General features: G+C 53.4%; 13 protein-coding genes across 13 annotated transcripts; 7 read left to right on the top strand and 6 right to left on the bottom strand.

The window, feature by feature from the left end:
- Positions 1–92: 92 nt before the first annotated feature.
- On the bottom strand, positions 93–569 carry VTN49DRAFT_4057 (uncharacterized protein; the record flags this gene model as incomplete). Its single annotated transcript, XM_069411961.1, has 1 exon — positions 93–569. The coding sequence occupies one exon, from the start codon at positions 567–569 to the stop codon at positions 93–95; it is 477 nt and encodes a 158-aa protein (XP_069267252.1).
- Positions 570–1,524: 955 nt separating this feature from the next.
- Positions 1,525–3,060, top strand: VTN49DRAFT_4056 (uncharacterized protein; the record flags this gene model as incomplete). The annotated part of the gene is made up of 1 exon (XM_069411960.1): positions 1,525–3,060. The coding sequence occupies one exon, from the start codon at positions 1,525–1,527 to the stop codon at positions 3,058–3,060; it is 1,536 nt and encodes a 511-aa protein (XP_069267251.1).
- A 319-nt stretch (positions 3,061–3,379) lies between these two features.
- VTN49DRAFT_4055 (uncharacterized protein) lies at positions 3,380–4,129 on the bottom strand (the record flags this gene model as incomplete). The annotated part of the gene is made up of 1 exon (XM_069411959.1): positions 3,380–4,129. One exon carries the CDS (start codon positions 4,127–4,129, stop codon positions 3,380–3,382), a length of 750 nt encoding a protein of 249 aa, XP_069267250.1.
- Positions 4,130–4,596: 467 nt separating this feature from the next.
- Positions 4,597–5,697, top strand: VTN49DRAFT_4054 (uncharacterized protein; the record flags this gene model as incomplete). The annotated part of the gene is made up of 1 exon (XM_069411958.1): positions 4,597–5,697. The coding sequence occupies one exon, from the start codon at positions 4,597–4,599 to the stop codon at positions 5,695–5,697; it is 1,101 nt and encodes a 366-aa protein (XP_069267249.1).
- A 573-nt stretch (positions 5,698–6,270) lies between these two features.
- Positions 6,271–7,077, top strand: VTN49DRAFT_4053 (uncharacterized protein; the record flags this gene model as incomplete). The annotated part of the gene is made up of 1 exon (XM_069411957.1): positions 6,271–7,077. The coding sequence occupies one exon, from the start codon at positions 6,271–6,273 to the stop codon at positions 7,075–7,077; it is 807 nt and encodes a 268-aa protein (XP_069267248.1).
- A 152-nt stretch (positions 7,078–7,229) lies between these two features.
- On the bottom strand, positions 7,230–8,326 carry VTN49DRAFT_4052 (mitochondrial 37S ribosomal protein mS42; the record flags this gene model as incomplete). Its single annotated transcript, XM_069411956.1, has 4 exons — positions 7,230–7,787; positions 7,844–7,968; positions 8,024–8,204; positions 8,267–8,326. The coding sequence occupies 4 exons, from the start codon at positions 8,324–8,326 to the stop codon at positions 7,230–7,232; spliced, it is 924 nt and encodes a 307-aa protein (XP_069267247.1).
- Positions 8,327–9,336: 1,010 nt separating this feature from the next.
- Positions 9,337–10,182, top strand: VTN49DRAFT_4051 (uncharacterized protein; the record flags this gene model as incomplete). Its single annotated transcript, XM_069411955.1, has 1 exon — positions 9,337–10,182. The coding sequence occupies one exon, from the start codon at positions 9,337–9,339 to the stop codon at positions 10,180–10,182; it is 846 nt and encodes a 281-aa protein (XP_069267246.1).
- Positions 10,183–10,487: 305 nt separating this feature from the next.
- On the top strand, positions 10,488–10,969 carry VTN49DRAFT_4050 (uncharacterized protein; the record flags this gene model as incomplete). Its single annotated transcript, XM_069411954.1, has 2 exons — positions 10,488–10,630; positions 10,678–10,969. 2 exons carry the CDS (start codon positions 10,488–10,490, stop codon positions 10,967–10,969), a joined length of 435 nt encoding a protein of 144 aa, XP_069267245.1.
- A 175-nt stretch (positions 10,970–11,144) lies between these two features.
- On the top strand, positions 11,145–12,951 carry VTN49DRAFT_4049 (uncharacterized protein; the record flags this gene model as incomplete). Its single annotated transcript, XM_069411952.1, has 2 exons — positions 11,145–11,429; positions 11,485–12,951. 2 exons carry the CDS (start codon positions 11,145–11,147, stop codon positions 12,949–12,951), a joined length of 1,752 nt encoding a protein of 583 aa, XP_069267244.1.
- A 127-nt stretch (positions 12,952–13,078) lies between these two features.
- Positions 13,079–13,836, bottom strand: VTN49DRAFT_4048 (uncharacterized protein; the record flags this gene model as incomplete). Its single annotated transcript, XM_069411951.1, has 3 exons — positions 13,079–13,120; positions 13,174–13,417; positions 13,475–13,836. The coding sequence occupies 3 exons, from the start codon at positions 13,834–13,836 to the stop codon at positions 13,079–13,081; spliced, it is 648 nt and encodes a 215-aa protein (XP_069267243.1).
- Positions 13,837–14,243: 407 nt separating this feature from the next.
- VTN49DRAFT_4047 (uncharacterized protein) lies at positions 14,244–15,808 on the top strand (the record flags this gene model as incomplete). The annotated part of the gene is made up of 2 exons (XM_069411950.1): positions 14,244–14,414; positions 14,465–15,808. The coding sequence occupies 2 exons, from the start codon at positions 14,244–14,246 to the stop codon at positions 15,806–15,808; spliced, it is 1,515 nt and encodes a 504-aa protein (XP_069267242.1).
- Positions 15,809–15,991: 183 nt separating this feature from the next.
- Positions 15,992–16,564, bottom strand: VTN49DRAFT_4046 (uncharacterized protein; the record flags this gene model as incomplete). The annotated part of the gene is made up of 1 exon (XM_069411949.1): positions 15,992–16,564. One exon carries the CDS (start codon positions 16,562–16,564, stop codon positions 15,992–15,994), a length of 573 nt encoding a protein of 190 aa, XP_069267241.1.
- A 36-nt stretch (positions 16,565–16,600) lies between these two features.
- On the bottom strand, positions 16,601–17,125 carry VTN49DRAFT_4045 (uncharacterized protein; the record flags this gene model as incomplete). The annotated part of the gene is made up of 1 exon (XM_069411948.1): positions 16,601–17,125. One exon carries the CDS (start codon positions 17,123–17,125, stop codon positions 16,601–16,603), a length of 525 nt encoding a protein of 174 aa, XP_069267240.1.
- Between the last annotated feature and the right edge of the window lie 136 nt (positions 17,126–17,261).

Below are 17,261 nucleotides of genomic sequence, written 5' to 3'. Positions count from 1 at the left end.
ATCATTCCTACCATGAGAAACAACGGGGCACCGGACCACGCCAAGGCCGCGTATGGCTGAGTGTTCACGACCTCTTTGACCAGCGGGTCCGACTAAAGGAGAAACTTCACGAGCCTTTCGGCTTGCCGTCGGATAACAAAATTATTTTCCAGTAGCGAAACTCGCCATTGCGCCTTTTCACGGTCGGCAACGAGTCGAGTAACAATCGACTCAATTGGCAAAGACGTCGAAGAATTCGTGTCCTTCAACAGTGTGACCAAATGCTTTTTGTAATCCCTCAAAAGATCCGGCTGTCGATCATGCAAAATCACATATGCCCGCGCCCACAAACTCTCATTGCGCGGCTGGCGGAAAATACTCTCCGAAGTCCTCGGTGACAGGTAACTTGTATCAAGAGTCGACGGAACACCAGCGTCCCGACTCGAAGAACTTGCCGAGGTCGTCTCCGCCGCGGAGATTCGAACCTGTCGAGAAGGTGAGGGCGTCGCAGTTGCAATAGAAACTCTATCGCCTCTCGGTACTGCAGTCTCTCCATTCCCGTACGACTTGGATATAAATGAGAAACGCATTTTTCCGCTGTCCGATTGTCCTTCGCCGTCTTTTTATGAGAAACAGATCTCGAAGACGTATGCACAACACGAACGTGATTATGCGGAAATCACTTCATGACGTTACCAAGCAATGGAGACTACTCTATAGCGCGGCTTCACATTAGGAATACATGCGCCATGCGGAGAGTCACAATAAGTAGCCACCGCTGCGTTATAGTGCTGAGTGAAGGTGACAGGACAAGGCCATGGCGCCATGCCGCCAGTAGAAAGTAGAGGATTGGGCGGGGGTGAGGGAGTTCTTCAACACACTGCCACCGTACTTTCCGTTGGAATGAGCGCAAGACCCATCCCCTCACCCACGCTGCCGAGCTCCTTAGAGGCGCACCAGCTACTCGATAGCTGCCGGCCAGTTCCACATTGCTGAGTAGCAGGGAAACCAATACCAAGCGAATAACCTGTGTTGATAATTCATTCCAAGGATAAACTCGCAGACATCATGTCACATCAACGTAGTATGCTCAGGCTCCAAGCGCTCGCGATGAGCACTGTTACTCAACATCCATCACTCCATTCCTGATGCGAAGAGGGCCAAAACGTGGTATCCCAGCAAACCCGGCGAGAGACTCCAAGCCATCGCACAGTTTGGGAGAATAATGGGCAAAGGCATTGATTCTGAGATGCATTGAGCGACAATGATGAAAAGAACTAGCTCTATAAGAGAGCAGATCGTCGAATTTGGTTTTGGACGAGTGAACCAGACTGCACGACGGTGGGATGGAGATGAGAGTTCTGTAAAACATGATATTAATGACAACATTGTAACCTGTTATAACCTAATCTAGCCAAGTTCGGCTAAAATAATTACTTGGCTTAGTAACCGCCTCAGTTTGATTGGGCTTCACGTGATCAGCGGAAGCCTTCGCTGAAGCCGTCACAGGCCGCGTTCAATTGAGCTGCTCCAGCTGCGTCGGCCATGATAGTACGACCCAGGCCATTCGGGAGAGCATTGGCCCCGGACACGGGTCCATTGTGCTTCCGATGTCTGTACAAATTCACGCAACCAGCGTCGAGCCCGGTTAGGCAAAAGTTTTCAACCTCAACAAGGTGCGGATCGGGTGATGGACCTACTGCATCAGTTCCAAAACCCTTTCAGCGGGAGTATTTCTCGTCGAATCAGCCTGCAGTACGACAGTCTACTAGGTGGCGGATATTGGCAGCATTTTCGAAGCGGACAGCGCAACAAACGGCTTCGCAGGCGCCCTCGCTCGAAAAAAAAGCAGATGCACCCGAAATCAATGCAAGCTTGCCGCATCGACGACGAAAACGATTAAAAGAGGAAGACAAAGCTGATGCGAATGAGGAGCAACAATTGCCCTTGGATGCGTCGGCCCGGCTGTCTGCACTCTCATTTTCCCTCCCGACCGCATCTCTCCGTCGCAAACTCGCGGCATATTTCGCATTGACAAAGCCCCGCCTATCCTTTTTGATTCTTTTATCAACCACTTCCGCATATGGACTCTATCCAATCTCGACTCTTCTCGATTTGGACCCGTCCGCATCCCAATTGCCGACTCTTTCCACGTCGACCCTTACCTTTCTATACCTTACTGTCGGGACTTTCCTGTCGAGCGCGAGTGCCAATGCGTTCAACATGCTGTTGGAGCCAAAGTATGATGCGATGATGTCACGAACACGAACCCGGCCGCTAGTGCGAGGATTGGTTTCCCGTTATGGAGCCGTTGTCTTTGCTATTGCAAGTGGTGTGATTGGCGTGAGTTTGCTGTACGTTGGGACGAATCCGACGGTGGCCGCACTATCTGGAGGGAACATCATTCTCTATGGATTTATATACACGCCGATGAAGAGAATTCACGTCATCAATACATGGATCGGCGCTGTTGTGGGAGCTATCCCGCCCATGATGGGCTGGGTGGCGGCAGAAGGCCTGACCGCAACTACGGGGCATGATTCGTGGAAAGACATGTTATTCAGCAAGGAGAGCATAGGAGGATGGCTACTTGCCGCGGTGCTATTTGCATGGCAGTTTCCGCACTTCAATTCACTCTCGCATCTCATTCGCGAAGAGTACAAAGCGGCTGGCCACCAGATGATGGCCTGGGTCAACCCGGCGCGGAATGCACGGGTTTCGCTCCGTTACTCGGTGCTGATGTTCCCAATCGCCTTTGGTGTCTGGTACATCGGCATCGTGAACAATCTGTTCCTGGTCAGCAGCACTTTCGCCAACGGCTGGCTCGTCTGGGAAGCGTACAAGTTTTGGAAATACCAGGGCGGCAAGGGCAGCGCGCGGGGCCTGTTCTGGGCCAGCGTATGGCAGCTGCCGATTTTCCTCGTCGGAGCTCTGGTCACGAAGAAAGGTGTTTGGGACGGCGTGTGGCGACGCATTGCCGGGCCAGACGACGACGACGGGGAGTTTTATGACGAGGACGATGAAGGCGAGGAGCAAGATGTCAGACCGACAAGGCTGGTTTCGGAGCAGCCAACGGCATAAGTCCACTCCTTTCCAATTGTACTCTTGTTTAGCATGTACAATATGTCTTGCATGGGTGATGACTTGGCGGCGTGTTTGATACCAATCTAATTGAGGAAATCAAGACCATTCCGAGTACATATTAGGGTTTGTAGAGTTCTGCGAGTATCACCCGTGAATTTCGCTCATATCAAAGCCATCTGTACTGAGACACAAAAACAGATAACATCCATTGCCGCACTTCACATGCATGAATTCAATGCAGTCAACGTGTCTAATAGAATTAGATAAGATTATGCCAATTGCTCATCATGTCATCACCAAATCCATCCCAAAAAAATCATCTTCCCTCCCACGACTGCCTCCGCAAGTCCTGCCCAGACTCCCGGGACACATGATTCCTTATGGGGTTGCCACCATCACTCTCCCGACGCCGATACACCGGCTGTGGACGCTGAATCGTTTCCATCGCCATTGGCGGTGGAGGTGACGGTGTCGATGTTGGTAACCCCTCTGGAGTAGCAGACGGAGGTCTCTCCTCGCAAAAACTCGAGCAGGGCGGAACTGTTCTCATGGACGACGTCCTAGATCGAACCAGCGGCAGTGACGCGCATGATGCATAGGGAGGCGGCGGAGTGTCCCGCGTAGCTGTGGAGGTCTGCCCAAAACTGCTGGGGAAAGAGTACGCTGACGAAGCGTCATCCATCATGGTAGTAGTCGTAGTCGACGATATCCCCGTCTTGGTTGGGGCGATAGGGGCTTCAGTGGAATCGCGATGCTGTTGTTGCTCATCGAAAAGGCTTCGGTCCTTCTCGTCCGGATTTGCGGGGTGAGGGTTATGGTCGAGCGTTTTTTCGTGCATGCCTTCCGGTCGAGGTGTGTACCGTGGCAGTGGCACGACAGGCGTATAGCCAGTGTCATCGAGGCTCTCGTATCGAGGGGGCTCGTCTGAGCTCCATCTGTTGCTTGTGGTGCTGACCCGCGGGCGATACCATTGTTCATGATTGATGGTGGTTTGCGTCTGCTCGAGACATGGTTTTTTATGACAACACAGTGGTGATTTCAAACAGCAGAGTACCAAACAAGACATGTCGATTGACAAATGAACGATAGGGTTGGAGATGTTTCCAAGGATTCGACCAGACTAATACTGAACTTAAAAAGATGTCAAGGAACAAGCAAGCGACACCAATCCGCCTCGGGCGACCTCAAGGACGCTGGAGACTACTAAATCATATCATGGAAACATGGAACTGTCAAAGAGGGCATCCACCAGACGGAACCTGGGGAGGAGACTCTGGGGGAAGAAGAGACCAGGTTGAGGCTCCAAGGCACCAAGATTTCGGACGAATCGGATCGCTCTGGGAGGCTCGGACCGACCTGGCCCGATCTTATCTTGGCCCCGCTCGTATCGCTATCGGCTTATCTTATCGATCACTACCTAAGCCACTGCGCTCTTGGCTTCTCTGCGCTCCTCGAATTTTTCTCGTCCTTCTAGAATATCGATCTCTGCAGACAGCACATCGCCGGTCTGGTACTGCGATCGCTACTCCGAGAATGCCCCAGCTTCCGCCCGACGGCGACTATGTGACCATCGCCCAACTCGTCGAACCCCCGACCGTCCCGCCCCACCGCTCCCACGATCCCAGGTACAACGCCCGGCGAAGCGACCCCTTCGCCTTTGGGCAGCGATACCTGGAAGAAGGCGACGACGTCTTCGAGTACAACGCCTGGGATCATGTCGAGACGGATGACGACTACAAAGCGTATGCGGAAGTGCAGTACCAGAAGCAGCGCGAGAATCCAGTCTCGGAGTTCGACAAGAAGCGGTTCAACTCCAACCCGGCCAAGTTCTGGGACCAGTTCTACAAGAATAATGCTGCGAATTTCTTCAAGGATCGCAAGTGGTTGCGCATCGAGTTTCCCGTGCTGGCCGAGGTGACCAGCAAGGGTTATGGGCCCGTCGTGGTGCTGGAGGTGGGCGCTGGGGCGGGTAACACGGCGTTCCCTCTTGTCAAGAATAATGAAAATGAGGAGTTTATGGTGCATGCCTGCGACTTCTCGAAGAAGGCGGTCGAGGTTATGCGTGCCAGTGAGCACTACAACGAGAAGCATATCCGCGCTGATGTGTGGGATGTCACGGCGGAGGGTGAGGACTCTTTGCCACCAGGTCTAAAAGAGGAGTCGGTCGATATCGTTATTATGATTTTCATCTTCTCCGCCCTCGCGCCCGACCAGTGGAACAGCGCACTGAGAAACGTGTATCGGGTACTGAAGCCGGGTGGCCTGGTTCTGTTCCGTGACTACGGGCGCGGAGACCTGGCTCAGGTGCGGTTCAAGAAGAATCGATATCTGGATGAGAACTTTTATGTCCGGGGCGATGGGACCCGTGTATACTTCTTCGATAAGGATGAGCTGGCTCAGATCTGGGGCCGCTGGACCCCAGAAAACGGCGTCCAGGTGGGCGACCCAATACCGGAGTCAGAAATGAACGGTGCCTTTGAGATCCTCAACTTGGGGAAAGATAACCGTCTTATGGTAAATCGCCAGAGACGGCTCAAGATGTACCGATGCTGGCTGCAGGCGCGGTTCAGGAAGCGGCCGGCAAAATCCGATGAGCCGGGAAAAGATGGTAATCCGTCGGCGTCGACGGATTGACTTAAACTCGAGGCTTGGGACTATAGATGATACGACAGTCAACCATCCTCATTCGACAGACTTGCACTTGCAGATGGCCAGTCACTTGCAGACCAAGACGCTACATGCACGAGCATTCGTGGCGACGACTTGGCATGGAATAGAGCATATGATTGTTGCAACGTGCTAGAGCATGATAGACATGATTCAATCGGCTTCATGAATCTACATGGCATGTATATATACAAGTTCGGAATAGCAGCCGTTAAGACTGCTGTTGCCTTCCAAGAACGGACGCACCGTATATTCGCAATAGATTCACTTCTGATTTGATTATTCAATGTTTCTGGCCTGATTTGTCACCATTTGTCACCTTTATTCACCTGTTCTTTGTAGATGTTCTGATTAGGAAATTAGGGTTTAGGATTAGGGTTAAGCGCATACAACCTGTGAAGTGACCGACCTGACGATGAACATCTGTCGACACTCGAATCTCACCATTCAAACAGTTTTGGTCGTCAATATGCAACAGCCCTGAGTCGCCTTTTCCCACTAGAAACCCAGACTCGCTCGACAGCCGTTTCGAGACAAATCATGAGAGGATCCAACCCCAGACTGGGGCCTCTTCTGCGAAAGCCCTTCCAACTCGCCGTGACAAGCACCAAACAACAGCAGCCGCGAGCTTCGACATGGACAACGCTACGGCGAACAATACTCCTCAGACCGCAGACACAACATCTATCGTCATGGTCATTGACGCAACCACGACCGCGGATCCTCAGCGGCACTCGAAGTCCCTCTCCCCTCCCATCTCGCACCTTTCTCAACCTCCCCAATCTCTTCCCATCAGCCTCACCGACAAACAACAATAATCAAAACGATTCCGAGATCCGCACTCTCCGCGCTTCACGCACCTTGCCCTTCCCACCCGCCCCGCTCTTCGAAATCATTGCGTCCGTCCACTCCTACTCGGATTTTCTACCCTTCCTCACCGCTTCCACCGTCACGAAACGAGATCCCGCCACGGGTTATCCAACAGAGGCATTTCTAACAGTCGGATACGGGCCGTTCAGCGAGACATTCACATCACGCGTGGATTGTGACCCCCGGAATTGGGTGGTCGAGGCGCGGAGTGGAGGCAAGAGTAGCGCGGAGAGTGACGACGGCAGACCTGTCCCTGGAGCCGATGAGGGAATTTTTAGTTTCTTGTTGACGAGATGGACGCTGCTGCCGCGGGAGAGTGTCGGCGGAAATACTACGACGGAGGTGAATTTGGAGATTCGGTTCCGGTTCGAAAACCCGGTGCATACGGCGATGATGGCGGCGGTGGAGGATAAGGTTGCGGCGGTGATGATTGAGGCGTTTGAGAGGAGGATTCGGGAGAAAATGGCTGAGTCATGAGGCATGCCTGCATAGACTGTTTCTCATACATGCCACTGTAAAGTAGACTAGATCCTGTAAGAGTATAGACGGAGCCAATTGTGTCCATTTTAATCATGACAAATTCTATGATATAATACATGGAGAACAGGTAGGTAGAGGATGGGTATAATTTACAAGAAACCGCCCAGCGTGCGCTGTCTCGTCACCGGATTCCGTCCACCCTTGGACGCAATCGCCGTCTTGTGGTTCTCAAACACGGCCTCCCAGTTGACGCGGTTCCACCAGCGCTCGAGGAATTCGTCCTTGCCGGCAATGCCGTAGTCCATCATCCAGACGTGCTCCCATGTGTTGACGCACAGGATGGGCTGCACGTCGATGGCACCCGGTGCCAGATCCCGGCGGTTCGGCGCATGGCTGCCCATGACGCCCGCGAATTGATTGCCAATCTGCGTTCCCGTCGCTGACGACGCCGGGGATTCGGGGTTCTCCGTGTTCATGTCCACGGACTGCCGACGGGTGTAGGCTTGCGGGTAGGGCGAGCCGGCATTGTAAGTGCACAGGATCTTGATCATGCCCTCCTTGTTCATGTCCGTGACGAGCCAGACGAAGCCGGGGCCAAACATGGCGCTAGCGGCGGCGAGAAAGTCTTGCTTGAGCGATTCGACTGAAGAGCAGCTGTCGTCGATGTCCTTGACGAGGTCTTCGGGCATGGGGACGGAGGTGGGTGACTGCAGGAATGACAAGTTCAGTACATTGAAAAATTGTCGGCAACAGGAATTCTTACGAGTAAGTTGAAGAAAAAGTGGTTGTTGTGCGCCATAGAGGCGTAGTTGAACAGGGCCGCCATGTCACGTCGTTTCGCATACTTAAGCAACAGCTCGCCAGGCTTAGCATCGGCGTCGACGGTATCTATACTCGTCAGCGTCCTGTTCCTTTAGTATTGCAGATTGGTTCGCAGCCGCACCTTGTGTCAGCAGATTCAGCTTCTCAACCATCAAACCCTGGTACTGCGTCCAGGCGAAATCAAAGCCCTCCGGCGACAGCAGGTCCGGCACGCCATGCTCCTTGAAATATGCGTCATGCGTCAATTGCGGGACCCGATGAAGGTATCGTGTCTGACATCGATTGAAGACCGACGTGGGTTTCTATCTTGCGGTCAATACAAAGCACCTTCGGAAGAGCGGACTGAGAAAATGAGCAAACCCACGTTAATGACTGACGAAACTGCCCGCAGGCCACTCTGTGGCCGGAAAATTCGGTGTAGCATTGTTCCGGATATAAATTGAGACCACACAGGGCTGCAGCAGCAAAGCCGGCTATTGTCGAGTCTCAATCTCGTGCCTCTTCGCGCTCTGCTGGACCTTGGACTTGAACTCTGGAGAATTTCTGCCGATGTTTCCTGATTTAGTTTAGCGCTGCCAAGCATAGGATGGAGATGGATTGGCCAATCAAAGGCCAGAATTCCCTCTCCTATTTCAACCACTCAGATTCGCGCATCACGACTCGACCTCACCGTCTTCGAAACAACCGCCGGCCTCGCGCCAACCTCGCGTTTCAGGTTGAGCTGTGAGCTCTGGATGGGCCGTCGCTGCAGCCTGTAGATTTGTAGAGTCACCGCATGATGTGACATGTGTTCCCTTGTCACCGCTGTGTATGACGCCGGCGGCTGCCAGTCGGCGCTTGCTGAAGACCTATTCTCGAACAGTGGTGTACCCTAGAGAACATGGGTCGGAGCAGGATAGTACAGTTTGTAAGGATGCTCAAAGTACTAGACGTCATGGATCCCTTTGGGTACTTCTACCTACGATTTTTCTGAATCTGTTCATATTCATACTACTAGTCAGAGATCTTCCTCTCCTCATAGCTTCTCAGCTCTCTGCCACCATCTGCCGCCGGCCGGAGAGGATGGCGAGAACATTGCTTGCTATCCTCGCAGTCCTGTCTGCAAGAGCCCTCTCTCTTCCCGACCTACTTCGGCGAGACGATGCAAACTGTCCATCCTCCTACAAAAGTTGTGGTTCTTCCTTTCCATCGGACTTCTGCTGTCCCTCGTCAACATATTGCTTTGGGTCCGACCAGTTCCGAACCGTCGTCTGCTGTCCCAATGGCTCTACCTGCGGCACGATAGAACCAATTACCTGCAACATTCAGGCCCAAAACGCCACTGCTGCTCCCAAGTCCAACGTCAAAACAACTCGTCTTGATGACGAGCTGCCCAGATGCGGCGACAAATGCTGTCCATTCGGATACTCCTGTCAAGACGGGAACAAATGCTCCATGGATGAGCCTCCCTCGAAAACCGTGTCAACGTCGTCGGCGTCAGATGAGGATGAGACGTCCACTTCTTCCTCTCCTCCCACGACCACTTTCAAGACTGCCACAAGCTCAACTTCGTCGACGGATGAAACGACTTCCATGTCATCGATCTCCATCGTCACCGAATCGTTGCCCTCAGCGACGTCCGAGTTGACCAATACTCCCCCCAATATCACCTCTCTAACGCAAAAATGCCCTGAGTTTCCTGCAAAAGCCATAACGGCAGGGTTCTTTCCTGGGCTTGTATCAGGTGCTCTCGCAGCGGCAATCGTCGCGCTATGCATACGACACCGACACCGACAGCAGCGAGATGAGTTCACTGAGAAAAAGAAGCATCGCCGCAAATCATCCGCAGGGACAATGATCGCCATCTCAGATCCCATTCCAATCGACGATCAAACCTCTTTCCGGACGGACTTTCTGCTCCGCCGAGGCAGTGGGCGATATCCCCAGAGCATGCAGCCCAAGTCCATGTTGCGGCGGACAGGAACGCGAGTCAAGAGTCTTTTCAGCTCCAACAAGTCCAACCATGGGGACAACGCGTCGGAGGTGCCTCCCGTGCCTCCCATCGCCATCACCTCACCGCAACAACAACATAGGACCACATATCGTCCACCGAGCATGGAAAGCATCAGGGTGTATTCCCCTGGTGGTCAATTCCTGAACCCGGGAAATCAGGAGGACAGGCCCAGCACGACATTCAGTGAGATGATGGAACGGGCGGGCTTTCAAAGACAGTATGGGGAGGCATATAATCGATCGACGCCATCTCCGGTGTCGCGGCAGGGAAGCCCAATGAGGCGATAGTATGATGTTTCTGTTCTGCCCTTCGAGGTTAGGACGCGGGGGAAGATGTCTCGTGAATATACCACTCGGCTCCTGTAATTAATCGATGTAATAAATCTATGGTGCAGCTAGTTAATTGATTTGTTGAGAGCGGCACTGTCGCCACCATCGCTAGCAACTCGACGCCTCCATGTCATCACCGTGTCGTTGGCGGCAAACGGAGAAGATATATTGAACTCTTGGTTGTAACAATCCACCATCTTAGGGATATACCGTTTCCTTGTTATTCAGTCAACAATTGAGAGAAGATCACAGCATCTCCCACCATGGTGCGGAAACTCGAAGTCCCCTCTAGCAACAACACGCGGCCAGTACCGGGAAATGTTATCAACCGTCCGCGTAAGGAGATCCCGCAATATGGCCGGGACTACTCTGAGGGAACTGATCCAAACGTGATGGTTAGCATAAAGTACCTTTCACAACATCTCGGTTAGTGGTTAACGGATCGTTGTATAGAGGGATATTTCCACACTCCACGACTCCGCCGCAGCAGGTCGCAGCGCGCCGCACAGGAATAAGCCGCGAAGCGCTGGAGCTGATGCTGGCACTGTTGGTAAGAATAACAGACGTGGGCCGCCGAAGGACAAAGCAAAAAGACGACGACGCCGATCCAGAGAATCAGGAACGAGTTCCGCATCGGGGTCGGAATCGGAATCTTCCAGCTCTTGATCAAATGCATGGGCTGGATAAGGGCTCGCAGATTGATCCACTCCTGAGATTCATTTTGCTGATAGACTGCTATCAATGATCATGAGCACATGCTTGAATGCTCTACTTAAGATGAAGTCAATTGTAGATCTGGAGCAACCAATCAGAATCAGCTGCAACTCGACTTATGTAAGCATGCCAGCCAATCGGAGAAGAGCACGATGTCATTAAACATCGAGGCCATCATTGTCTAAACTTCAATCAAGGGGACGTCAATGTCGAGTGCTAACCCCGATGGAGACGCGCCAGTCGTGAAACTAAACACAGGAACAACTACCGCAAGCACCATGGCCAGCACCGAGGCGGAGGCGCCCAAGACCAAGCCCTCCAGCCATGCGCTGCCCCCCGAGAAGCCTGAAGCGATATGGACGCGAACAAAGGTCCTGCTGTCCTTCTGGGCGGTCATCATTTTCCTCGGCCTCCCGATGTGGTGGAAGACCACGTCGATCTATCGGGCCGCCTTGCCGCTGGAGGAAATGATGTCGTGGGCGGACGGAAAGGTGAGCGATTCAGCCCCCGCGAGCGGCCGAGTTGCTGATCGTTAACCTGGCTTAGGCTTGCAAGCCTGCTTTCCCTCTCGAAGTGATTCTCCGCGCGCCCTCGATACCGTCCGCTGAAGCACAGAACCTTATCCGAGCAACGCAGCATAGGCTCGACGATTTGAACGAATTCCCCGCGCATCACCTGCGTCTCAAGCTCGCGGGCGATGACCAATCACTTGATATCCAGTCCGATACACCCGTTGGCGACAGTGGCCACCCCGCACTTGTTGTCAATCTTGTCCCAGAGGAAACAAAGGCGTTCAAAGCAGATCTGCGTTCAGATGCCCTGTGGCTGGACGTATCGTACTCTCCCAGTCAGCTATCCACGGCATCATCAACCTCTTCCACGTCACCTCTGGTGAGCTTTATCGCAGACCAGATCCAGAAGCTGTTCAATGAGGAGAAAGCAACAATTGCGCACATCCTGAAGAGCAGCAATTTCGGCGCATCGTTTACAGGAGCCACTTCGGTTCAATCTGTTTCTCCCGAGCTCGCGCAGGCCGTCAACGAACGGGTTACTCGGTCTGTCAAATATGCGGAAAAGTACCACCTAACGTTTTCGCTGTTTACGCCAGGATCGCAGCCATCGTCGTGGGATATCGAGGAAGCCATCGGGGAGTACCTCACGCCGCTGCTAAGTGCTTTCGCGCCTATTAGCAATTTCTCGGTCGATACGCAGGTTCAACTCTTTGCGCAGTTCTCTCCAACGACACCTGCGCCAGAGTACGACGACTCGCGTGGTCAATGGACCTTAAAGCAGGAAGATCTCAGTACATTTATTAACTCGGCGGAGTGGCCATTGAGCCCCAGCATCGGCAGCGCGCCGACTATCAATTTTGTTCTCTACGTCCCCGCGCCGTCGCAGTCGCCGCTCGTCGTCAAAGACAGCCAGGCAACGAGCTGGATCGTGCCACAGTGGGGTGGTGTCGCTATTTTCAACCTACCACATTCCACCGAGGAATTGGCATATGACAACCCTGCTCATCTGTCCAAAGATGCGCTGAAGCCAGCGTTCCTTACGTTCTCCCATCAGCTGCTCGCCATCCTTGGCACGCCGTCTACGCCTTTATCCCTACCTTTCCGCCTTCAATCCCTTGTCCGCATCCGGGCGGCTTCGCTGCTCGTATCCGCGTCGTCGACGATGGGTTCTCTGGCTCGGCTGACGCGATCCCTAGCCTCTATTCCCATCCCCATGTCCGTTGCGTCGTCAGTCTCGACAACTCTTTCCCATCTCACTGCCACTTGCCAGCTGCTCCGCGAGGGTCGGTTCCAAGCGGCACTGGCCAGCGCGCGAGTGGCCGAGAAGGAGGCCGAGAAGAGCTTCTTCGAGAAGAGCATGGTCGGGCAGATGTACTTCCCAGACGAGCACAAGGTGGCTGTTTACCTGCCACTGCTGGGCCCGATCGGGGTGCCGCTCATAATTGGGCTCCTGAGAGAGATGAAGAGGATTATCACGGATCTCAAAAGGCGGAAGAAATAGTACTGTACATTAGACCTGTTCTTTTGGAATACATAATCGTACATGAGAAACATGCAATGCCGGGTATCTATCATTCCCAAACCCTCAACACACGAAACGCCGACATGAACCAAAGACCCCATAAAAGTCAGTATTCCTTTTCGAAAATCTTTTGAATTGGTTTTGCCGCCTAGAATCCCTGTTAGAAGAGACTCCATTGTAACTAACAACCAGCAGACTTACATCGATAAACTTCTCCAGATCTTGATCCAGACTCGCCAGGTCGTCTTTGCGTTTCTTGTTCTCGGCAATCAGCGCCTGCTTGCGTTTGAGCAGCTCCTGGCGCGCTTGCTCGAGTTTCTCCCGCTCCGCGTGCTCATGATTGATGCGCGCAATCATGAGCTCATGCTCATCAGCATCGCGCAGGTGTGGATGCAGCTCGAGAAATTCCTCAACCGGGATAAGCGGGAGATTGCGATATTGGTGACTGAAACAAAGCATTAGTCGTAAGTGGATAAAAACTTGTAAAGAAGGATAAACGCACTCATATGATTCGCAAGCAGCAATCTCGCTCATCAAATGCCGCTGCTCATAGTACAAGTTCTGCAGCTGCAGATGCAATCGGTCGATTTCCTGGCGTGCCTCCGCGGTGGCCTGCTTCGTTTCGCGCACGCGTAGAATGGCATCGCGGTTCAAGCCGCGCAGTTTGGCGAGCAGCGCATATACGGTCTTTTGCTGGCGCGAGATTGCTGCACGGCGTTGTTCTGCTGCGGACGGGTCGTCGCGGGCGGCGGCGCTAGGATCGAGCAGGTCAATTAGTTTTTGACATTCGCGGTGCGCTTCGGCACTGGTCTCCAGAACGGGGAGCAGCGAGGGGTCGGAGACCAGGTCCGCGAACACGGTCATGGTTGGTTGGTCGTCGGAAGCGGGCTTTGCGGAGAGATAAGAGTCGAGCCGAGGCAGAAATTGATGGATTGAAGATCGGCGATGAATGAACAATCGGGTTCGGCTCGGATGAGAAAAACAAAAGAAAAGAATTGGTCCAACACACACACCCCAGTCCCCTCACTTTCCACTGCAGCAATTAATCTCCCAGTCCAGGTTTCATTTCATTGCATCGTTGGACTGTACAGTCTGGACGCACGTTTTGCTCCTCGGTTTGATCATTTGTTGATTGAGCCGAATTTGGCACCAGACGTCCACGTTGGGCCTTGGCACTGAGAATTTGAACCTTGGAACCCTCCCCTCTCCGTGCTTTAAAATTCTTGTTCATAGAAGCGATATGAACTGTCGGCCGTAGCCTCGCCCTCATCATGGCCTGCAAGGCTCCTTCCGTCACTATCCAAGCATACGCCGACGCTGCGTCGACAGCGTCTACCCCTTCCGAACAGGCGCCCCTCCTCCGCGCCCGCCGAAGACGACACTCCTTTCAGACAACGAGGCGAACATCCTGTGACTTTGACGCCGACGCCGTGTTCCTCAAGGTGAGACTCAAGCACGCTCAGGAGCGTTTCGGCTCCACTAACTTGCCCAGGTTGAGCTTTTCCTGTTCGAGCTGGAACGGAGGCTACAATGGCTGGAGGAATACCGCAAATCGCACATGGAACAGATCGACGCCGGCTTCCGGCGGGCATATGCGACGCTCGAGACAGTCCGTGACTCATGCTGTGCCGCATCGGACGAGCTGATGGGCGGCGGCAAGAAAAGGGCCAAGATCTTGGTCGAAACGCTGGAAAGTCGGTACAATGACGTGCTGGCCACCAAGGAGACGCTCGAGCAAAAGGCGTACGCCGGGATGCGGTTAATGGAATCATTTTTGTCAGAAATGGAGGCGCGCGCCAACGCCGTGCGGGCCGGCGGGTTGTCCGGGGCGGCGTTGCTGGGTGAAGGGTGGAAGGCCGTGGATGCCGGCTGGACGCATGCGCGTGAGGCCATGGGCGAAGCCATGGACGAAGGCATGGAGCGTGCGCGACGAGCCAAGGATGCCCTCCGCGAGAGCATTGAGCGGGCTATCGAGCTGGCAAAGGAGAACCGCCTCATCCACTACAAGGACCTGCCGCATCCGTGGCGGGTCAACCCGTACATCCTGCGAGGATACCGCTTCACCACGTCCAAGCTCGAGTGCCTGACGTCGATGTTCTCATTCTCCAACGAACTGTTCAACATCTGGTCGCACCTCATCGGCACGTTTATCGTCCTGGCAGTCGCCTTCTACTTCTACCCCCTCCACACCAACTTCCGCGACAGCACGACTGCGGACGTCGTGATAGCAGGAATGTTCTTCTTCGCCGCCTGCAAGTGCCTGGTCTGCAGCACCATCTGGCACACCATGAACGGCATAGCCAGCCAGTCCCTCATGGAGCGCTTTGCCTGCGTCGACTACACAGGCATCTCGTTCCTGGTCGCCGCCTCCATCGTCACCACCGAGTACACTGCCTTTTACTGCGAGCCCTTCTCCCGTTGGACTTACATCCTGCTGACCTTGTCCTTTGGCATTGCCGGCATCATCCTGCCCTGGCATCCGACCTTTAACCGCGCTGACATGGCCTGGGCCCGCGTTGCCTTCTACTGCTTCCTGGCGATGACGGGCTTCGCGCCCCTCGCCCAGCTCAGTTACACTCGGGGCTTCCAATGGTGCATCTACTTTTACGCTCCCGTGCTCAAGAGCTTGTTCGTCTATCTTGCCGGCGCCTTGATCTATGCCTCGCAGATCCCCGAACGGTGGTTCCCTGGTTTCTTTGATTACTGCGGTGCCAGTCACAATATCTGGCATGTCGCCGTACTCGGTGGGATCCTCTTCCACTACAACGCTATGCAGGAGCTGTTCGCGAATGCGTACCAGCGTGCCCCGGACGAGTGTCGCATGCTGAAGTCGTGAGCGCCAGTGGATGCACATCAGTATAGATTTCCTTCCTAAGTGATATACTTGGATTCTTCGATGTACATAGGGGTTTTGGCACATATGGAGCATATTAATACATGCATTGCGTCTAGACGAAACCGCCTTCCAGGAGCTTATCAACTCGACAACTATTTCGATGCCAACCTCTTGTTCGTTTACCTAACTCGTCAATTCCTCCGTTCCTTTTAGCCGCTTTCTCAACAACGGACGCCGTTTCTTTGCAGCGGCTCGCACCTCTGACACGAAGCCCCTGGCACGGGTAGTCACGGTCGTCACCACCTTGTGCACCAGACTAATATCTGCAACTTCACCTCTCTCTAACAGTTGTCTCACAATCTTGTCATGTCCTCGAGATTCCGCTGCCCGGAGAGCATTGCCATACTCACCACCTTGAGCATTGACATCAGCGCCTTTCCCCAGTAGCAGTTCCACTAGTTCCTTGTTTCCTTCATAAGAAGCAGTTTGGAGAGCATAGCCATAGTATCCGCTCTCTGCATTGATATCAGCACCGCTCTCCAACAGCAATGCCACAACTTCCCTGTCTTCTTCATATCCTCCAGTACAGGCTGCCTGGAGAGCATAGCCGAAAACGCCACCTTCAGCATTGATGTCGTCGCCCCTCTCCAACAGTAGCTGCACAAGTTCCTGGTTTCTGCTGATACAGGCGGCCTGGAGAGCATTGCCCAGCTGGCCATCTTGTAGATTGACATCGACGCCTTTCTCCAACAGCATCTCCACCAGTTCCTTGTTTCCGCTTCGAGATGCTGCCTAGAGTACATTACCGAACCAGCCACTCTGAGCATTGAGATCGGCGCCAGCCTTCAACAGCAGCTGGACCATCTCCGTGTGGCCTTCAGCACAAGCGACCTGGAGAGCAGTGTCATAATCGCCGCCTTGGGCATTAACATCGGCTCCTCCCTCCAACAGCAGCTCCACCAGTTCTTTGTTTCCCCTCCCTGATGCAGTCTGGAGAGCACTGTTATGTCCATTACCTTGTGCATTGACATCAGCACCACTCTCCAACAGCAGCTTCGTTAATTCTTTGTTTTCAGTAGAAGCAGCAGCCTGAAGGACACTGCCAAACATGCCGCCCTTTGCATTAACATCCCCGCCTCTTTCCAGCAGCAACTCTACCACTTCTTTGTGCCCTCGCAGCGAAGCAATCTGAAGAGCACTGCCAAGTTCGACAATTTGTTCGTTAGCATTGGTACCTTTCTCCAGTAATAGTTTTGCAATGCGCGGGAGACCTGCTGCTGATGCAAAACACAACGGCGATGTTGCCAGCGATCCCATGCTCAATCAAATCGCCGGCTGCAGCGTGCGTCAATAGCTGGTGAAGTATTGCACCAAAGCATTGGCTGCATACATGCGGTTCTCATCTCCATACCTTAAAAAAAAAAAAAAAAAAAAAAAAAAAAAAAAAAAAAAA

The sequence above is a fragment of the Thermomyces lanuginosus genome, assembly GCF_041956635.1.
Source record: "Thermomyces lanuginosus strain ATCC 200065 unplaced genomic scaffold VTN49scaffold_31, whole genome shotgun sequence".
In the NCBI taxonomy this organism is placed as follows: Eukaryota; Fungi; Ascomycota; class Eurotiomycetes; order Eurotiales; family Trichocomaceae; genus Thermomyces; species Thermomyces lanuginosus.
The sequence above is the reverse complement of the archived record's forward strand: the minus strand, read 5'-3'. Positions and strand labels throughout refer to the sequence as shown.